This window comes from Octodon degus, unplaced genomic scaffold, assembly GCF_000260255.1.
Source record: "Octodon degus isolate 3935 unplaced genomic scaffold, OctDeg1.0 scaffold00023, whole genome shotgun sequence".
Classification (NCBI taxonomy): Eukaryota; Metazoa; Chordata; class Mammalia; order Rodentia; family Octodontidae; genus Octodon; species Octodon degus.
Genome location: NW_004524599.1, coordinates 12,794,930 through 12,811,255, shown reverse-complemented (window position 1 = coordinate 12,811,255; position 16,326 = coordinate 12,794,930). Strand labels below are relative to the sequence as shown.

The window sequence follows — 16,326 nt, the reverse complement described above, 5'->3', positions numbered from 1 at the left end:
TGGGTGGAAGCTGGGCAGGAGGATAAGGGCTCACGTGATCAGTCGTGAGCGCTCAACCTCGCGTGAGTGCTCTGCTGTCTCAGGAGTCCAAATGCCACTGGCTTCTGACATCCATTGCCAGCTTCTGAGCCATCCTTACCCGAAGCTCCTGGTGTTGCCCCCCCCTTGGACTTCCTTGTTCCAGGGGCTGTACGTGTTGAGTGTGCATACAGATTGAGCACCCCAAATCCAAACACCTGAATTCAAAGTGTTGCCCAAATTGGAAACAGTTTTCTCTCCATCACACTACAAATGGGAAATTGCATACCCAGGATTAGAACAGTTTAATCTAGCTTTAGAGTTAGTTCCGTTTTCTGCAAGTCAAGGCAGCTTTGAATGTTCAAGGAGATAAAGAATGAAATGTGGATTTATGACCAGACTGTCTGGCTGAGGTGTCCCTCAGCTCTCTCGGGAGCTGGGCTCAAGGGGTGATAGAGGGTTTGAGAACCTCTGAGGCCTTGGATGGGAAGATCCCCTTCCCTAGGCATTGGGGAAGGAGGACTGTCACCTCTCATTGTGCCTCTCTCTCTTGTCTTCAAGTTGCCCCTCATGTGACTGCTCCAAATCTCACTGGAGCTGAAGGTGGCAAAAAAGGTCAGAAAATCATAGTTTAACAGGAAGAATTACAAGGACCTGGCAGTATTTACACTATTACTCTTAAAAGAAGATGATAGGTCTCTTGAAATATATGGATGCTACTGAGTAACAACAAAATATATATCTATGAGTATGTTTTCTTCAGAAAGAATAGACAAAGTTGCAAAGCATGGAGACTTTACTTAAAACAAATAGGCAAATAAAAAAGCACGATCTCATTTCTTGTGGTTGTTAGGTTTAAGCATTGTGAGAATGTCTTATACTACACGTTGTCTCCAATCTGATGGCTTTCAACAACTATTCTATTATTTTTCATTATTTGGTGGCACAGGGATCTGGGCACTTCTTGCCAGGATGGTTCTTCTGCTTAAGGTGGCACTGAATGAGATCACTGATTGGTTGCTCCTGATGGACGCATTGGTCTGGAGGGCACCAGATGGCTTCCTCGCTGTGCCTGGTGCTTCAGCAGCGGTGGCTGGAAGGCTGGGTTTAGTGGGTGTGGGCGGAGTGACCGTGTAGGTTTTCCTAGCATGGCCATAGACCAGTTATGCTTTTACCCAGAAACCCAGGGCTCCTACAAGAAGGATTTCAAAAGACGAGAAGTAGAAGCTACCATTTTCCCAGCATATGGGCTTTAGAATAGGTAGCATTGTTTCAATCACATTCCAAGGTCAAAATAGCCACAGAGCTGCCTAGAATCAAGAGGAGGAAAGGGAGTGTGGGCCTGTCTCTCAGTGGAAAGAGTAACTATTTAACGATCATTTTAATGAACTATTTAATGATCAAACTCTTCCTTATTAATACAACAAATTCCATCTCTGATTATGCTTTTTTTGGTACTATTCTTTCCTACTGTTTAAATTTGCTCAAATCAGAGAGAAAAGAATCCTCTTTGAGTTACAGGGACACTCAGTTTACTAATAGAAATACTGCTTCTCTGGATGTCTTACGTTAGTTTCAGGGCTGACGGAACTTTTCTTAGATAATCATTTAAGTCTTAGAATAGTGATCAGCATGAAAATTAATGGGAGTTTGTAAACTTTATCAGCAGAAAGTCTGCTGGGTATCTTTTTAAAATGACCATTGTCTAGAGCTGGAAAGGCTTAGGCTAGTTCTTGGCAGAGGAGGTGAGCACCATTTTCTTGTTCCTTTTCCTGACACAGCTGAGGTGATTTTAATTTATTTGTCTTTTTTCGTTTTTGTATGTGAAGCAGGGCTGTGCTGTGAGCCCACTATGTAGCCCAGGCCTGCCTCAAATTTCTAATGACCCTCCTTCCTCTGCCTCCCGTGGGTTGGGCTTACAGGTTGTGCCATGTCTGTCTATGTCTCTATGAAGTGATTTCTTACAGATGCAGTAAATTTTTTGTTTTGGCTTTATTTTTGTTCTTAGACAAGAAAGTGCTTGTAAAGGTAGAACGAGGTATGAATGTGTGGCGGTGCTGAGAATAAGACCCATTTGTTTCCAGAAGTGCAAACTCTTCTGGGCTGGAAGTTGGAGACCATTACTTGGAAGCAGAAGTAACCAGGACCTTAGAGGCAATATGCTGAGTCTTCAGAGGTCCCTGCCACAGTGACTCCTTGGCTATCCACATTTTAGCTGTTAGAAACTTGTGTGTCACATAGTTCCATCAGTGTTTGACATGGATTCTAAGGTCTCCTGTGGGCTAGGATCTCCTCTGTACACTCTCCCCATGTTTTCAATCCCTGCTGTCAGTCTGTACCAGGTATTCATCATGCTTGGTCCCCACGCTGGCTGTGCACTGACTCACCGTGATGCTCACAACATCGTTCATGGGAAGATGTTCATGGAGATTTTTCAGTTTCTGGAAGCCAGTTAGAAAACGAAACATGCAGGCTTCTTTCAGTAAGTGTGGTTAATAACATGAAGAGAGGAGGTGAGGAAAGTTAACTGGGACATCAATACTTTTTGGTATTATTTTTCTTTAAAATAATCTATTGTCCTACCCAGGGTGGGTTGTTCACCACAAAAGAAGGGTAGTTTCTCGGGAGTTGTGGTGTGACACACTGAAAATTAACAGCACCAACTTCTGTGCAGATGCAAAGTAATGAGATTAACTTTATTTGAAGCATCTATTACATTCCCATTAATAACATATTAAGGTAAGGTAATTGAACAGTCTAGCAAAATGTATTACATTTTAAAATTTGGCATTGCAAAGCATGGCAAATGTAGGGAGTTGTGTATGGCTGGGATTTGCTGTGGAGGGGACTCACCAGCTCTCATGGGTTGCCACTGAAGGCTCAAGCAAAAGCTACAAGGCTTAGCAATGGCGTTATGTAGACCGAGCATTCCATTCTGACTCCTGCACCCTCTTTTCCACTGTGTTTCTGTCAGTCATAGTCTGCTGAACTAAGTCACACCAAGAAATTTCAAAGGGAAAATATGACTGTTTAGCCACCTTATAAAAAAATACCAGCAGCTTTGACTCTTGGGCCCTTGGAGCATAACAGAAAGTCTCCTGGCATCATTTGTCATTAGGTCTGCACTAGCATTGACTATTGGCCAAGCTGGGTCCATGGCACCTTCCAACACCTGAAGGTTGAGGTGACATCCCCATGCAGGCAATATAAAGGCAAAGAGGGAATCAATAGCTGCCTGCCTGTCTATGAGTTTCACCACTAAATCTGCCATCTTCTGCAACCTGTTGGGCTTAATTCAATTCTAAAAGAGATTTGTGCCTGTGTCACTGCACAGAGGAAATGACTCCAGAGACACAGGGAAGTGTTTAACTAATTAAGGCAATGAATTTCTCATTTCTGCAGTCCCAAGTAAGCCCATTACTTTGTACCACTGCACCCAGAAAGGGTTAAACTAAGGGATATTGATTCCTGCTGATCAGGCCACTATGTGACCCCTATAAAATGTACCACAAAGCTACATTATTTAATAGATCTGACTATTGCACCTGCTTTCTCTCTCCTCCTAGGTGACTGAGTTTCCCACAAATGCAATTTGTTAATATGGGGCTGCATCTTCTTACAAGGTGAAGCTGTAGAATTTGGCAGGAAGCTGCTTGGCTGCAGGTGCAAGATGAACAACCTTCCCTGGGCTTTGCCAAGAAGAAAAATGATGTGTTCAATTCCTGGAACAAATATTCTAACACAGAGGGTAGAACCTGATTCCAAGAAAGGAGACTAGAATTCTAAGGACCAAATCATATGCTCCTATCTCTTGAGGGCATATGTTCCCTCCAAAGCCTGAGTGGGGATCAGAAGTTTTAAAGGAGGCTAGGTATTGAGCATATCCTTCTGCTAGGGGAAGCCCTCTGATATTTGGAGCTGCAGCCATTTGCAAAGATAAATGATGGCATTTACTCTTATGAGCTATGAGAGCTTAATTAGAGCTTAATTAAAGTTAATTCTCCGAATCCTTGGAAGGTAGAGTGATTCAAAGCTAACCTCTACACTGGATAGTCTGGATTTGGAAAAGCGTTTCTGAAGTGTATGGTGTCCTGGCCCTGGGGCCCTCCCCGGTCTTGTTTGGGTCTTCCATGCCTGTGAAAATAAGAGCTAACTATTTTTGCTTTAGAATTTCCCCAGCTAACTCTGCAAGAGACCAAGTGCCTGGGTCCATCTCCGTCTGCTGTGTGTTTAGGTGGAAGGTCGTCTTTCAATCTGCAAGTCCAGCTCGCCGTACACATGTCTCAGGGAGTCGCTGGTCATGCTGGCTATCAACTTCCGAGGGCCAGAGACCCATGGCTGACACACTTCTTCCCATTGCACGGTGGCGTTGGGCCGAATTTCACTGTAAGGATGGAGAAGAGAGAAGTTGGCAGGTTACACTTTCCATTGCATGCAGAAGTGGGCGGGTACCCTGACTGGGCCACTTGTTCTTTTCCTCTTGGCTGACCATGCTCAGAGGACTGAGGACCTTGTTGGCTTGCTCAGCAGTTAGTAACCAGGGAGCTCCCTGCAGCAGGTGCTGCAGAGCTGGTCACTAACAGCATTACTGGATCATGGTTCTTTCTCCCTGGGTGCATCTAATGACCTTCCAGTAGATGTGAAGACCTGTGCTGAGTCCCACTGAGCTATGAGTCAACCAAGCTCTAGCTTGACCCCAAGCCCTCCATGGTAGCCTTGTATATATGAATGATCTTCTGCTCCTAGTTCCCTCTTGGCATTTGAGTCTGATCTGAATCTTCAGCTGCTTTTGCTATGGCCCTGACTTTCTAAGTAGCGGCCACCAACCTCGACTGACCTTGTTTCCACCTCCAACCAGGACCCTGCATGCTGCCATCTGACTTTCTGTATCTTCACACTTTGTAGTTTATAGTTCTATTTAGCCACCACACTGGGTTCTCTCTGGTAATGCACCTTTCTGCTACTTGATTACCGCCAAGGCTCTAAATTGGCTTGATGACAGGTGACCGTTTTGTGGTTCCTGACTCTCCTTTTCCTCCTCAGTGCATGCTCAGACCTTCATAAGTCTCATGGGTCAGCCTTATGGATGACAAGAGGGCTGGACAGGCGTAGGTGACCTCTCACTCATCCTCTCCTATAACCCTGCGAGGACATAGCACACAGGATTTGTCCATGTGACAGTGCCCTGCCCAGATGTTCTGTGACACATGGAGCCCGATGCTGTGAGGCCATTTTTCCAAGATTGTGAAGTTGGGAAATGGGCTGCGATGGGCTTTGAGGCCAGGTTTCTCTGAGTTACAGATCCTGGCCTTTTTTCTAATTATTGCCTATATAATCTGCAGAAGCTGTCGTGCTGGTCATTGTGATTTCTTTTTCACAGATGTATTTTATTTCTATATCAAGAGCTTCCTGCAAGCTTTGTGTATGGAAGATGCCTGCTCTCTGATCTATGATGAGGTCTTGTTCTGGGGAGACTGGCATGGAGCCCTAGGGCACCTTTTCCTGGGAGTGTGGAGTGGGAAGGACAAGAGTCTTGAGAAGGCAAAAGGAGACCTGACTGTTTCCATGGGGCTTCCGAAGCCTAGCTTGGCAGAATCTGAAAGGGGGCTTTAGAAACAGCTTAGGACACTATCACATTTTACAGGTGAGGGGACCAAGGTCCAAGCAGGCACAATCTCCAGAGTCACCAAGTCAAAAGGCCTGGATAATAAAAGAACTGGAGTTAGAGCCACCTGCAGAACATTTCTAGATTCCTGTTAATAGAATGAGTTTGTACTCTTTGGAAGTTCATGAAGACCTGAATATCAGAAAGCAAAAGTAATGATGGTATGAAAGACTTACAACATAACAAAAGTATTGGCTCTTTCCACCCTGAGATGGTACAGACAAATCTGCTCCATGAGCCTTTGGACAATGTAGAGCTTGCTCCAAATGTGATTCATTAAATGTAATCTCTGCGGTTTTATGGTTCCTTTATGGTCACTGAAATTGGTACCTACTGGATTTGAACTCCAGTGGGTTTGAAGACCTAAAGTCTTAGCAAATAGTTTTGGGTACTTAAAAGTTATGGAGATGAAGACAATACCCAATGAAGTCTATCAGGTTGAAAGTGTTTTGGTGCATAGTATGGTTCCCTGAAGAACACTGTTACAGGTGGGGTTTATTTAATGATTGCAGCTGCCTGTCAGATGGAGCTGTGGAGAAAAAAGGCCAAATGGAATGAATGATCCATTTAAAAAGTCAGATATTGCTATGTAAACAATGTGAAATGACCGGTGTCATTGTCCTGTGGTCCAAGCCCCATGGACTTGTGTCAGACACTTGGGCTCAAAACCTGACTCTTCCACTTCCTAGCTGTGCAAACTCAGGTAATTGGCATTCTTTTCTAAGCCTCATTTTTTTCATCTGCAAGATGAGGAAGGAGCCATGCTCCGCACAGAGCCAATGTGGAAATTAAATGAAAGATTCAGGCAAAGGGCACAGGATGGTTCCGACACGGGCTGAAGTTTCAGAAATTACTAGCTGTTGTCATTTCAGCCATACTGGCTTCTTGTTCAGCTGCTTCTTCATCTATCATCCCTACCAGATGTATTTATTATGTGACAGCACTTTACCAAGCCATCCTGTTATAGTGACACGGAGGCAAGCTCAATCCTTGGGCTCTCACTCCTGGGCTGAGGACAAAGTGGAGGGAGTGTTGCCATATGACGGATTTAGGCAGTAGCTATAGATGGGCAAATCTGCCAGTGAGGCCATAAAGCAACATTTGTGACACTGGTGGGCAGGTCGAGTTCTATGTCAAGGTCTTTTCCTGAGTAGCAGAACTAGGTGCCAAGTGGTGTACCCAGTGGTGTGCTGGCATAGAGGATGGCTTGATTGGCATACATAGGCGTGGCCTGAGGCCTTCAGCCCCTCAGCCATCCTTGCCCTTTGGGGGCTAGACCCACACAGTATCACTTTCAACAGAGGTAGAAGATGGGGAAATATGAGGTCACAGACCTACAAGTGGCCTCTGCTATGAGAAATTAGAATCCCAGAATTTTTCTTTTAATGTCAATCAAATAATGTTCATTGTAGCTACAGTGGGATAACAAGATGAAAGGGCTCAATCCTAGAAGTGTAGTCACTAAATAAGGAAGTCCCTTCCTATTTATGGCCAGTGAATTGGAAAAAGAAACTATGGCCTTGGGGAACTCTCTCCACGGGGCTTTTTTAGGCATTTGAACTAATAACCTAAAATACTTAAGTTAATTTTCTATTTGTTAATGTCTTTTCTTAGCTTTGGTTCTTTATACATGTAATCTATAAGTGATTTTAACCACTTAAATAAAAAAACATTATGTGAAATGTGCACACAGACATAGCACACATGCATAGTTTTTCAATCCAAGTAAATTCACTCCATGGCTCAAAGTTGGAAAAACATTAACCTTGTCATTGTTTTTCTCACCTATAAAAGGCAAGTCCTATTGGACAGGGCAAGGAGAAGGTACGGTGAGTCAGTATTCCCTTAGGAACATCGGACGGGCCAAGCAGTGTGAAACCCTACTGTTCTTATTATTACCACCATCATGTCTACCTTTGTGGCTATTGGTTTTTCTGCCTAAACTCTCAGCAAAATAATTTGGACAATTTTCTCCTGCCTGTATGTTGCAAGACAATTCTTCGTCCTTTAGTTTACAATCATCAATTCAATATGCATGGTGGTTTAAGATGCTCATCTCTTGAGAAATGTGCTATTTCCAACCAGATTCATTCACTCTCTCCCATTGGGTTTCCCACATGATCAATCAGCTGTACTTTGTGACACAGTTGTCCTGCTTAGGGATCTGACTGGGGACCACGCCGTGTAGGCGACTACCTCAAAAGCTTTAATGGTTTGTTCTTGCTCATAGTGGTGTGAGCATAAAAAAATATGCAAACATGAAGACACACATATACTCTACTTTATCTGTAGATAAAAGTGGACTGGAAATAGAGGGGAAAAGTCACTTGCTTTTTCGGTAAGTGGAATAATGTGGGAACGATACTGTTTCTGGGGATGGATGTTATGATGAATGATCCTCGGTAATCGCTGAACCATCAGGATACATCGGCCATTTATCATCTTGAGTGCATGCAAGCAAATGGGATTATTATTACCATACACTGCAACTACCCATGGCTTGTGCTCCATGTGTCTAGATCTTAACTTCTGCCTCACTTGAGAAACTTAAAGTTTAAAACCAAATCACAAAGATGGGGAATTTTTTTCCTTAAAATAACTCACTGAAACTGATCATTCTTTAAAGAGAGAAATGAATCTGGAAGATGAATTATTTTGTGTTCTGGAAGCACCAAGTGCAGTAAGGTAAAAGCCAAGAGTCTGTGGGAACAGAAACTGAGCATCTGAGACAGGTGGGAGGTAGTGGGGAAGAACAGGAAGGTGAGCCTTCCCAGGCGTGAGCTGTTCTGGACTGAAACACAGCACTTCCTTCTTTGTTCCTACTTCCAGTTCCCTGCTCACCAGCTCCCAATCTCCAGGTCCTCTACTTTGGGTTGGAGACCCCCTACCTTCTTCATTCCATTCTGGTGAAAAACAGGGATGGAAGGATGGGGCTGGTAATTATCTGCCTATTTAAAAATCTATGTCCTACAGTCTTATAAAGGATTCTGATTCTCTGCAATTGCAGTTGCTAGAAGTTCAAGTTGTTACACAGATCTGGCGCCCTCAGACCAGACCTCAGCAACACAGCGTACGGTGAAGCACTTCCAATTATCTGGCCATATGGAAGTGGGCTCTGGTTGGCTCAGGTTTCGGTTGTAAAGGTGTGTGTGCCAGAGTCAGAAGGAAACAGAAAGTAGTGCTTGCTCCAAAGCCCTGCGCCTGTCCAGATAACAGATGTTTTCTATGTCACCCACCCCATCCCACCACTGATTTCTGACTATATCTGAGAAACAGCTTCCATTGCCTAGGTGGTGGTGGGGTTCTGTTCTGGAACTGAATTCCCGTAAGAGATTGGGGACCACTGTGGATTGAATATTTGTTTTCCCAATATTTCTGTGTTGAATCCCTACCCCACAATGTGATAGTGTCTAGGGATGAAGTTTTGAGAGGTCATTAAATTAGATGATGTCATGAGAGTGAGGTCCCCATGAAGGGATTAGTGCCCTAAGAAGAAGGGACACCAGAGAGCTTGCTCTCCATCTCACTCCATCACATGAAGATGTGGAGAGGAGATGTTAGTCCACAAACCATGGCAACTCCTCACGAGGAACCAGTTTGGCTGGATCCTTGACCTTGGGCTTTCCAGGATCTAGGACTGTGAGTAACAAAGGTCTGTTTATCTAAGCTACCTCATCTACGGTATTGCTACTGTAGCAGCCCAAGTGCTGAAGACGGGGTACCTGTGCATCTGTCTGCCCTTACCCTGTGAGTTGACAGTAAATACTAATAGTATCCCATGCCAGCACAGGGGGAATGACTTGTTCTTTGTGTCCATGCGGGGACTGGTCACATCCATTTTTTCCCTGTTTCAGCCATCATCCCCTGTGGGGGGACAATCACAGTGCACAGACCCTCCCAGGATTGCTAGGCTTTTGCACATAGGCCCCTGGGTCACTCATTTAGCCTCAGCAGCTGTGTCTGTGTTGGTCAAGGTAGATTCTGGGGATAGCCAATGTGGGAAGGCAGCATGAGGCGCTGGGACCCTCAGGGGAAGCTTGTGGGGCTGCTGCTTCAGAAGGATCAACTGGGTACTGCAGGGGCCGTTTGGAACAGGAAACATGTTTCATCTTGCTGGAGCATGTCTTGCATCTGACTTAAGTGGGAGGCTGTATTATGGGTGAGTGAGATTGTCATTTCCGACGAAAGCTGGGCTATTGTCACTGACCTCGTCCTCTAGCTGGGGTGAATTTCTAACTCAATTCTTTTCTTTTTTTTCCTGCAACCTTCCTATTAGCACAGGAAAGCTATTATATCTTGTGCATGAATTTTAAGAAAAACACTCAAATTATTTTCTCTGCTACATATTTCATCTGCACTAAGGCGTCTCCTAAATGAGAGGGCATAGAAGGTGTGAGCCCTGTAGTCTGAAATAAATGCAGAGTCATTTGTGGGGAATAAAGCTGATCTAGAAAGGGTAAGGTCTCGCACTTGTCCTATAGCTTACAGAATGGGCTCATTTCCATAGAGGGAACTGGGGAAATTCCTAACGTGTCCAGCCGTAAGGCAGTTTCCAAAGTCCTCCGCTTTCTTTTTTTGTACCATAGAAGGTCACCCACAGGAAATGAGCTGGATTGATTGATGCTGACAGGGACTTATTTGTGGTAGAAATGAAAGTAATAAACCTCAAAGATTGGGATCCATTCTGGGTGTCACACTTTCAGAGCAGCTCTGACAAACTAGAGCATGTGGGAGGGGGAGGGAATGACATCACATTAAGGGTGAGAAAGATGAAGCCAGGGAAGGTATTTGGTCCCAAGTAGAGAAGACTCAAGGAAGGCAAGACAGCTATTTGCAAACATTTGCAAGCCATCAGACAGAAGACAGATGGGCTTTATTTTGGACCAATCTAATAACAAAATTAATATTATCATTGGTAGGACAAAATGTAAAAAATATCTTTTTTCCCTACAATTATATCTCCCTGACAATGGAATTGGGCCCTTCTACTGGAAAATGGTCTTTGTCAACAGAAGCCACAGCAATAGACTTGGAGGGCACAGTCTGATGGTGCTAGTTTTGGAAGAGGCTGTATCACATTCCTAATACCACAGAGCTTTGATGGAAACAAGTTTTAGAATTCTTCAGGCTAAACTAAAAGAATAAAAACAACTGTTATATCATTGTCATAGACAGTGATTGGTTATCAAAATCAAAGAGGTAGAGCTGGAAAGAAAAAGCTCATTGAACAGGAATCTTTCAGCATCATGTCTAACTCACCGCACATCCGTGTTGACAGTGAGGACGTTAGAGTGTTGATATATGAGGGGGTAGTATGAAAGTGACTGAAACCTAGGTTGAAGAATTAGCAACCCTGAGTCTGAATTCCAACTCTACTTATATAAATTGTGTGACATGGAGAACAAACCAATTGCTTTCTAAAATCCTAAATTTCTCAAGCATACAAAAGCCATACTAATTGATCTCCATCTTTGGGATGGGTTTAAGTGTTCAAGTGCTGGTCAAACTAACCCTGTTTTTACCCCATACCCCCCACAAAAGGTCCATAAGAAACTGCAGCTTCTCAGACATTTTAGTGGGATTTCATTTCACTTACCGGAACATTTTCCTTTTGGGTTTCAATAAACCAGGGCCATCTAGGTATACCCAGACATTTTGTAGAGTTTCCTTTAAAGGATTGGTGAACTCAACGGTGACAACCATGTCAGAGCCGACCATTGCAGCACCTCGGGTCTAAGAAACAGTCAAAGGAACAAATAAAACAGCACATCAGTGGCCAATAAAACCCTGTTCTGCTTCTCTGCCTTCACTATTTTCATTTTTGCTCAAGTTCTATATTGTATTTATGTTTTGGCAATGTGACCAGTGTGAACAGGAGAGCATATTGCTTCAACTGGGGAATACCTACTGAGAAAAAAGATGGAAAATTACTAATTAGAATCACAGTCTTTTCCTCATTATAAAACTGCCCTAATTAGAGCTCAGGTTAATAGCTGTGGCCACTGGCTGCTCTCTCTGCAGGAGGTGGATGTGGTGCAGCAACAGACTTCCTGGGTGAGAGTTGCCAAGTAAACGCTACTTCTGGAAGGATGCAAATTTCCTACCAGAACGTGAGGGATTCCTGAGTTGAATAGGAAGAAGGCCCCCCAAGCTTGTGCTGTCTTCTAGACACCTTAGAAAGAGATCTAGAGAAGGGGAGCGTCTTCATGTTGAACTTGAAGAGGAGGACAAGAGAGTTTTCATCTACAGCCTCAACAGCCGAGTTCAGGAGCTAAGAGTCTGGGAGGACACAACTGCTGTGGGTGAGTTCATCCATCACAACTCTCAAAAGCGGCAGGTATTGGGCAAGCAACACCCAAGAGAATCAGGTTGACATCAACTTTGACACGGGCAGTGGAGCCTTGGGTGGCTCTCTCAAACTTTCTGAGAATCAGTTTTCTTCTTTCTAAACCTGGACTACCATTCACATGGAGTAGCCTTGTAGGATGCTACTGCTGCTACTCTTATTATTGTTGCTATTATTACCCCTTGTCGTGTGTCTATTTTTTGTCACACACTTGGAGCTATAGTCCTTCCCAACACAAACGCAGTGGGCTGGAAAATGTCCAGGTGGCTGTAGTACTTGTTATTGGCCTATTAATGTCACATGGGTGTGTCTGTATATGTCACTTGAGAACAAGATAATAATGATGATAATATTTCTTCTTTCCTAAGAAAAAGGTGAAATAAAAATGCACATAAAGCAGCCTGTAGGCGTAATGTAAAGGCTCAGTATATTACAGCACAGGATATTTTTTTTTGGAGTAGCAATACTCTGAGCAGTTTTGGTTTATTTACCTTATATTTCAGTTCACTTTTAGCTCCAATAGCAGCCTAGTGCCCAATAAATATTTAAGTTAGGAGAGCTGTTTAAAATGGGATTTACTGGTTGCTTGAGTTTTCGATGGAACAACACATACACTATTATACCTTATTTCTCTAGGCAGTATGTGATAGAGGAGGATCTACATGAAGTGAGACTTTCTTATGAATGGAGATAAAGAGGGAGGGGATTGCCTAGAGAAGTGGACTCTTTCTTACTGATTCTATAGTCAAGAATAAAATCTTATGACTTTACTGTTCAAGTCAGTTTGTGACTAAATTTATGTCTCTGGGGAGAATGAAAATTTTCACCCATTCCCCATATTTATTTCATTCATGTCCCCATCTCCTGGGGGCTGTGGGTGGGAGTTGGGCTCAGGGGTAATACTGATGGAGCAGACAGTGTGACAGTGTAGGTGACAACAGCAGGCTCACCTGGAGAGCATGGATTGTGCGCTAAACAGAAGGGCCAGGAAGGGCTCCAAGTGAACTGCAGAAATCTCCAACCACCTCAGACCATTAAATTAGAATTTGGGGGTGGGGCCTGTAATTTGTTCATTTTAATATGAGTTTGAGAGATACAAACTCTTTTCTGAAATATTGTTACATGTATGAAGTACATAGGTTCAAGGCCATGATCAGCTTAATATTTGTACATGACAAATGTTTAAGCTTGCTTATAACTTGTGGTGCATAAGCATGTGTCATATTAGCTAGGATGTTGTCGGTAAGAGATCCTTTGAACTCTGGTAAACATTTGTGATACTTCTTGGAGCAACTGTCTTCTTTTGGCTTGAGACATCCCTTAAGCACCCTACTGATTACTAAGGACCACTTGGGAATGTATGGTTCATGTATGTTCTCATATAAGCCTTACAACACAAGGGCAGGACTATACCAGCTGAAAGGGACTTAGTGCCAAGATGATAATACAATGTTAGTTATTTCCTTCAGGAGGAGAAAGATGGGGGCAGGATCATTGAAGCTGGCATCCCATTTTATGAAATAGAAAACTATGGTTTAGGGAGATAAAAATCTTTCCTGGTAATTTGCAGCTTACTGATCAGGAAGGGACTCAAGTCCAAGTCTGTTTAGCTAGTGAGCCTGGCCTTGAAGTCCAGGTCTCCAAGGCCAGAGGAGTTGTCTGGAAAAGCCAACTCATCAATAACAAGACAACCCAAACCATCTCTGTTGTGACAGCCAGAATGCCAGTTGAGAGGAAGGGGGGTTGTTAAAAAGGTTGGTGGCTTTGCAGCCCCAGTGATGAGACAGAGAACCTGAAAGGTTCACTGGGGAGGAGGCAGATCAACAAACATGGCATGACATGAGCCAGAAGTTACTTTCATGGCTTCTAGGGACATTGAGCATAGATGGATTAGCCTGGTTATGATAACAGCAGTACTTAAGGGCTAGACCCAGGTTTCTCAGGCTCAGCATGACCGACATATTGGGTTGGACACATTTTTGTTGTAAAAGTGTGTCATGTACAATTTAGGATGTTTAGCAGCATCCTTGGCCAACAGCACTCATGTACTAACATGACAAGTGAAAGTATATCCAATAATTGCCAAATATCCCACAGACAGCAAAATGGTCCCCTAGTCAAAAATTATTGTTGGAGATTAAACTGCATGGGAGTGAGGCTGAGTCGTCACTTTTAACCTAGCGATCCTGACTCACTTAATTTAACTGTTGCAAGTATAAAAGTGCATTGTAATATTGCATGTTACATGATGCCTTTGGTTTAAATTTTTAGTGTGCCCAATACATTATTTTACATACTAATGCTTCGCAAAAGCTCTCTGAATATTTAAAACAGTATAAAATGAAGATGATATTTACAAAAGCTCTCTAGACTGGAGAAAACGGGGTTGCTCCAGAGACTCTATCAGTAGACATGCTTGGTGGGATGATTTTGACTTTTTCTGGAGAAGGCACTATTTGGGAGCCACCTGCCTTCCGCATGGCATTCTACTGCAAGGGTGGGCACGAACTCCTGAACACTACATCTGATAACCTCCATTAGCCATTTCTACACACAGACATGCACATTAACACATGCAAAATGGATAGACTAGGGGCATGGATGTTTAGGGAATTCACTGCAGACCCATGAAGATAAAGCACGGGGCTATCAGGCCCACAAACCCGAAATTGAGAACCTCCTCATGCCAGTAGGCCTGCTGTGCAGATAGATTCCTCTGCTGTGGAAGGCAGAGTGTCCAGCTTTAGGCCAGTGATAAATGTGACAGGAACATTTAGTGCATATTGTGTATCCCATATCTGAAACGCTTAGAACCAGAAGATGTGGGTTTCTTTTTTTTTTTTTTTTCTTCAGATTTTAGGATATTTAAGCTAGATTTTACCAGTTAAACATGCCTCATGGGAAGTACTCTAGCAGCCAAGACTCAGATAGTTTGGCTTTTGGGATATTTGGGTTAGGGATGCTCAAACTATTTGAAATGCCAGGCTGGGCATCTGAGCCTTCATGGTAGGCTCCAGATGGGCCAATGCTCAGATTACACCTTCGGGAACAGTTTCATGGGTTGTCTGCATGCAGCTTGCGTTCAGGTGTAACTGGCTGCGGGCTTAGCTATATCAGTGCCACTTGGGCTTCCCAGCACTGGGGCTGGGTTGAAGCAGGGAGAGATACAGAGAGGTGACGAAGGTCCCTCATCCAGTTGGCATGTGCTTCTTCTCCACTGAACAAATAATACCTGCTGTCCCTCTTCTGTCATCTTTCTCTGGCATGTGTGAATGCTAGAAACTCAAAGCAAATCAAACATAAAAGTCTGCCCAGGGGCTGGGGAGATAGCTCAGTAGAATAAGTGCTTGCCTGGCAAGCACAAGGGCCTGAGTTCGATCCCCGGTTATACAAAAAAAAAAAAAAAAAAAAATCCAAAAAGTCTGCCCAATATCGCCATTCCTGCCGGGGATTTTTTTTTTTTTCCAGCACTGGGGATTAAACCCATAGCCTTTACACTGAGCTACATCTCCAGTACTGTTTTACATTACATTATTTATTCTGATAAATAATAATGGAGGTCTTTCTAAGTTGCCAGGTTACCCAGATTGGACGTGAACTTGCAATCTCCTGCTTCAAGTGCTGGAATTACAGGTGTGTGCCATCGCGCCTGGTTTTATTGGAGAGAAGTTACTGCAAGCATTTCTCCCAGTTCCTTTGAGGACAATGGAGCCTTCACACACTGTTTTCCCTCCAGGTGCTGATGTGGGTGATGTGCCAAATCTACCAGAGCAATGGCTACGGCGGGAGACAAGGTCTGTTTTCCTTGAAATCTCCCGGGAATCTGCGGCTCTCTTTGCTTTAATGCTGTGAAAAACAATTGCCTACGGGTATGGCTGTATTTCTGACTCTCTTACTCTCATAAAACTTAAAACAAAGAGAGACTTCAGGTGATCCAGAAAAGGCAAGATTAAGAGGAGACATTCATGTGCCTCAACTTCACAGAAGCAGTTCTATTACATGGACTGGAGAAAACAAGAAAGCATGCGTCACACTCGGTGATGTTGGATGCTTTTCCATATACTTGGCGTCCCTGAAGTTTTAAATATATTATTTAAACTATATCTTTAAAAATCAACTAGGAGTATGATGTTGTTCCAAGTTCAAGGCCATTAATCAATACTGACATACACAATTCTTGTCCTTTATGCTGTTTCAGGATAATGAACAATGGCTCTGATTCTTGGATTTACAAGAGAGTCTCTCTCTCTCTTTCTCTCTCTCTCTCTCTCTCTCTCTCTCTCTCTCTCTCTCTCTC

The 16,326-nt window shown here is 43.5% G+C and overlaps 1 protein-coding gene across 1 annotated transcript in view; it reads right to left on the bottom strand.

Annotated features, from left to right (window-relative positions):
• Nucleotides 1-2,688: 2,688 nt before the first annotated feature.
• F13a1 (coagulation factor XIII A chain) overlaps nucleotides 2,689-16,326 on the bottom strand; it is a 183,814-nt gene continuing 170,176 nt past the window's right edge. The window contains exons 14-15 of the mRNA XM_004628451.2: nucleotides 11,280-11,416; nucleotides 2,689-4,402 (exon numbers count right to left, since the gene is read on the bottom strand). Of these exons, the coding sequence (XP_004628508.1) occupies nucleotides 4,249-4,402; nucleotides 11,280-11,416 (291 nt within the window). The 3' untranslated portion in view covers nucleotides 2,689-4,248. The remainder of the gene's footprint in view (nucleotides 4,403-11,279; nucleotides 11,417-16,326) is intronic.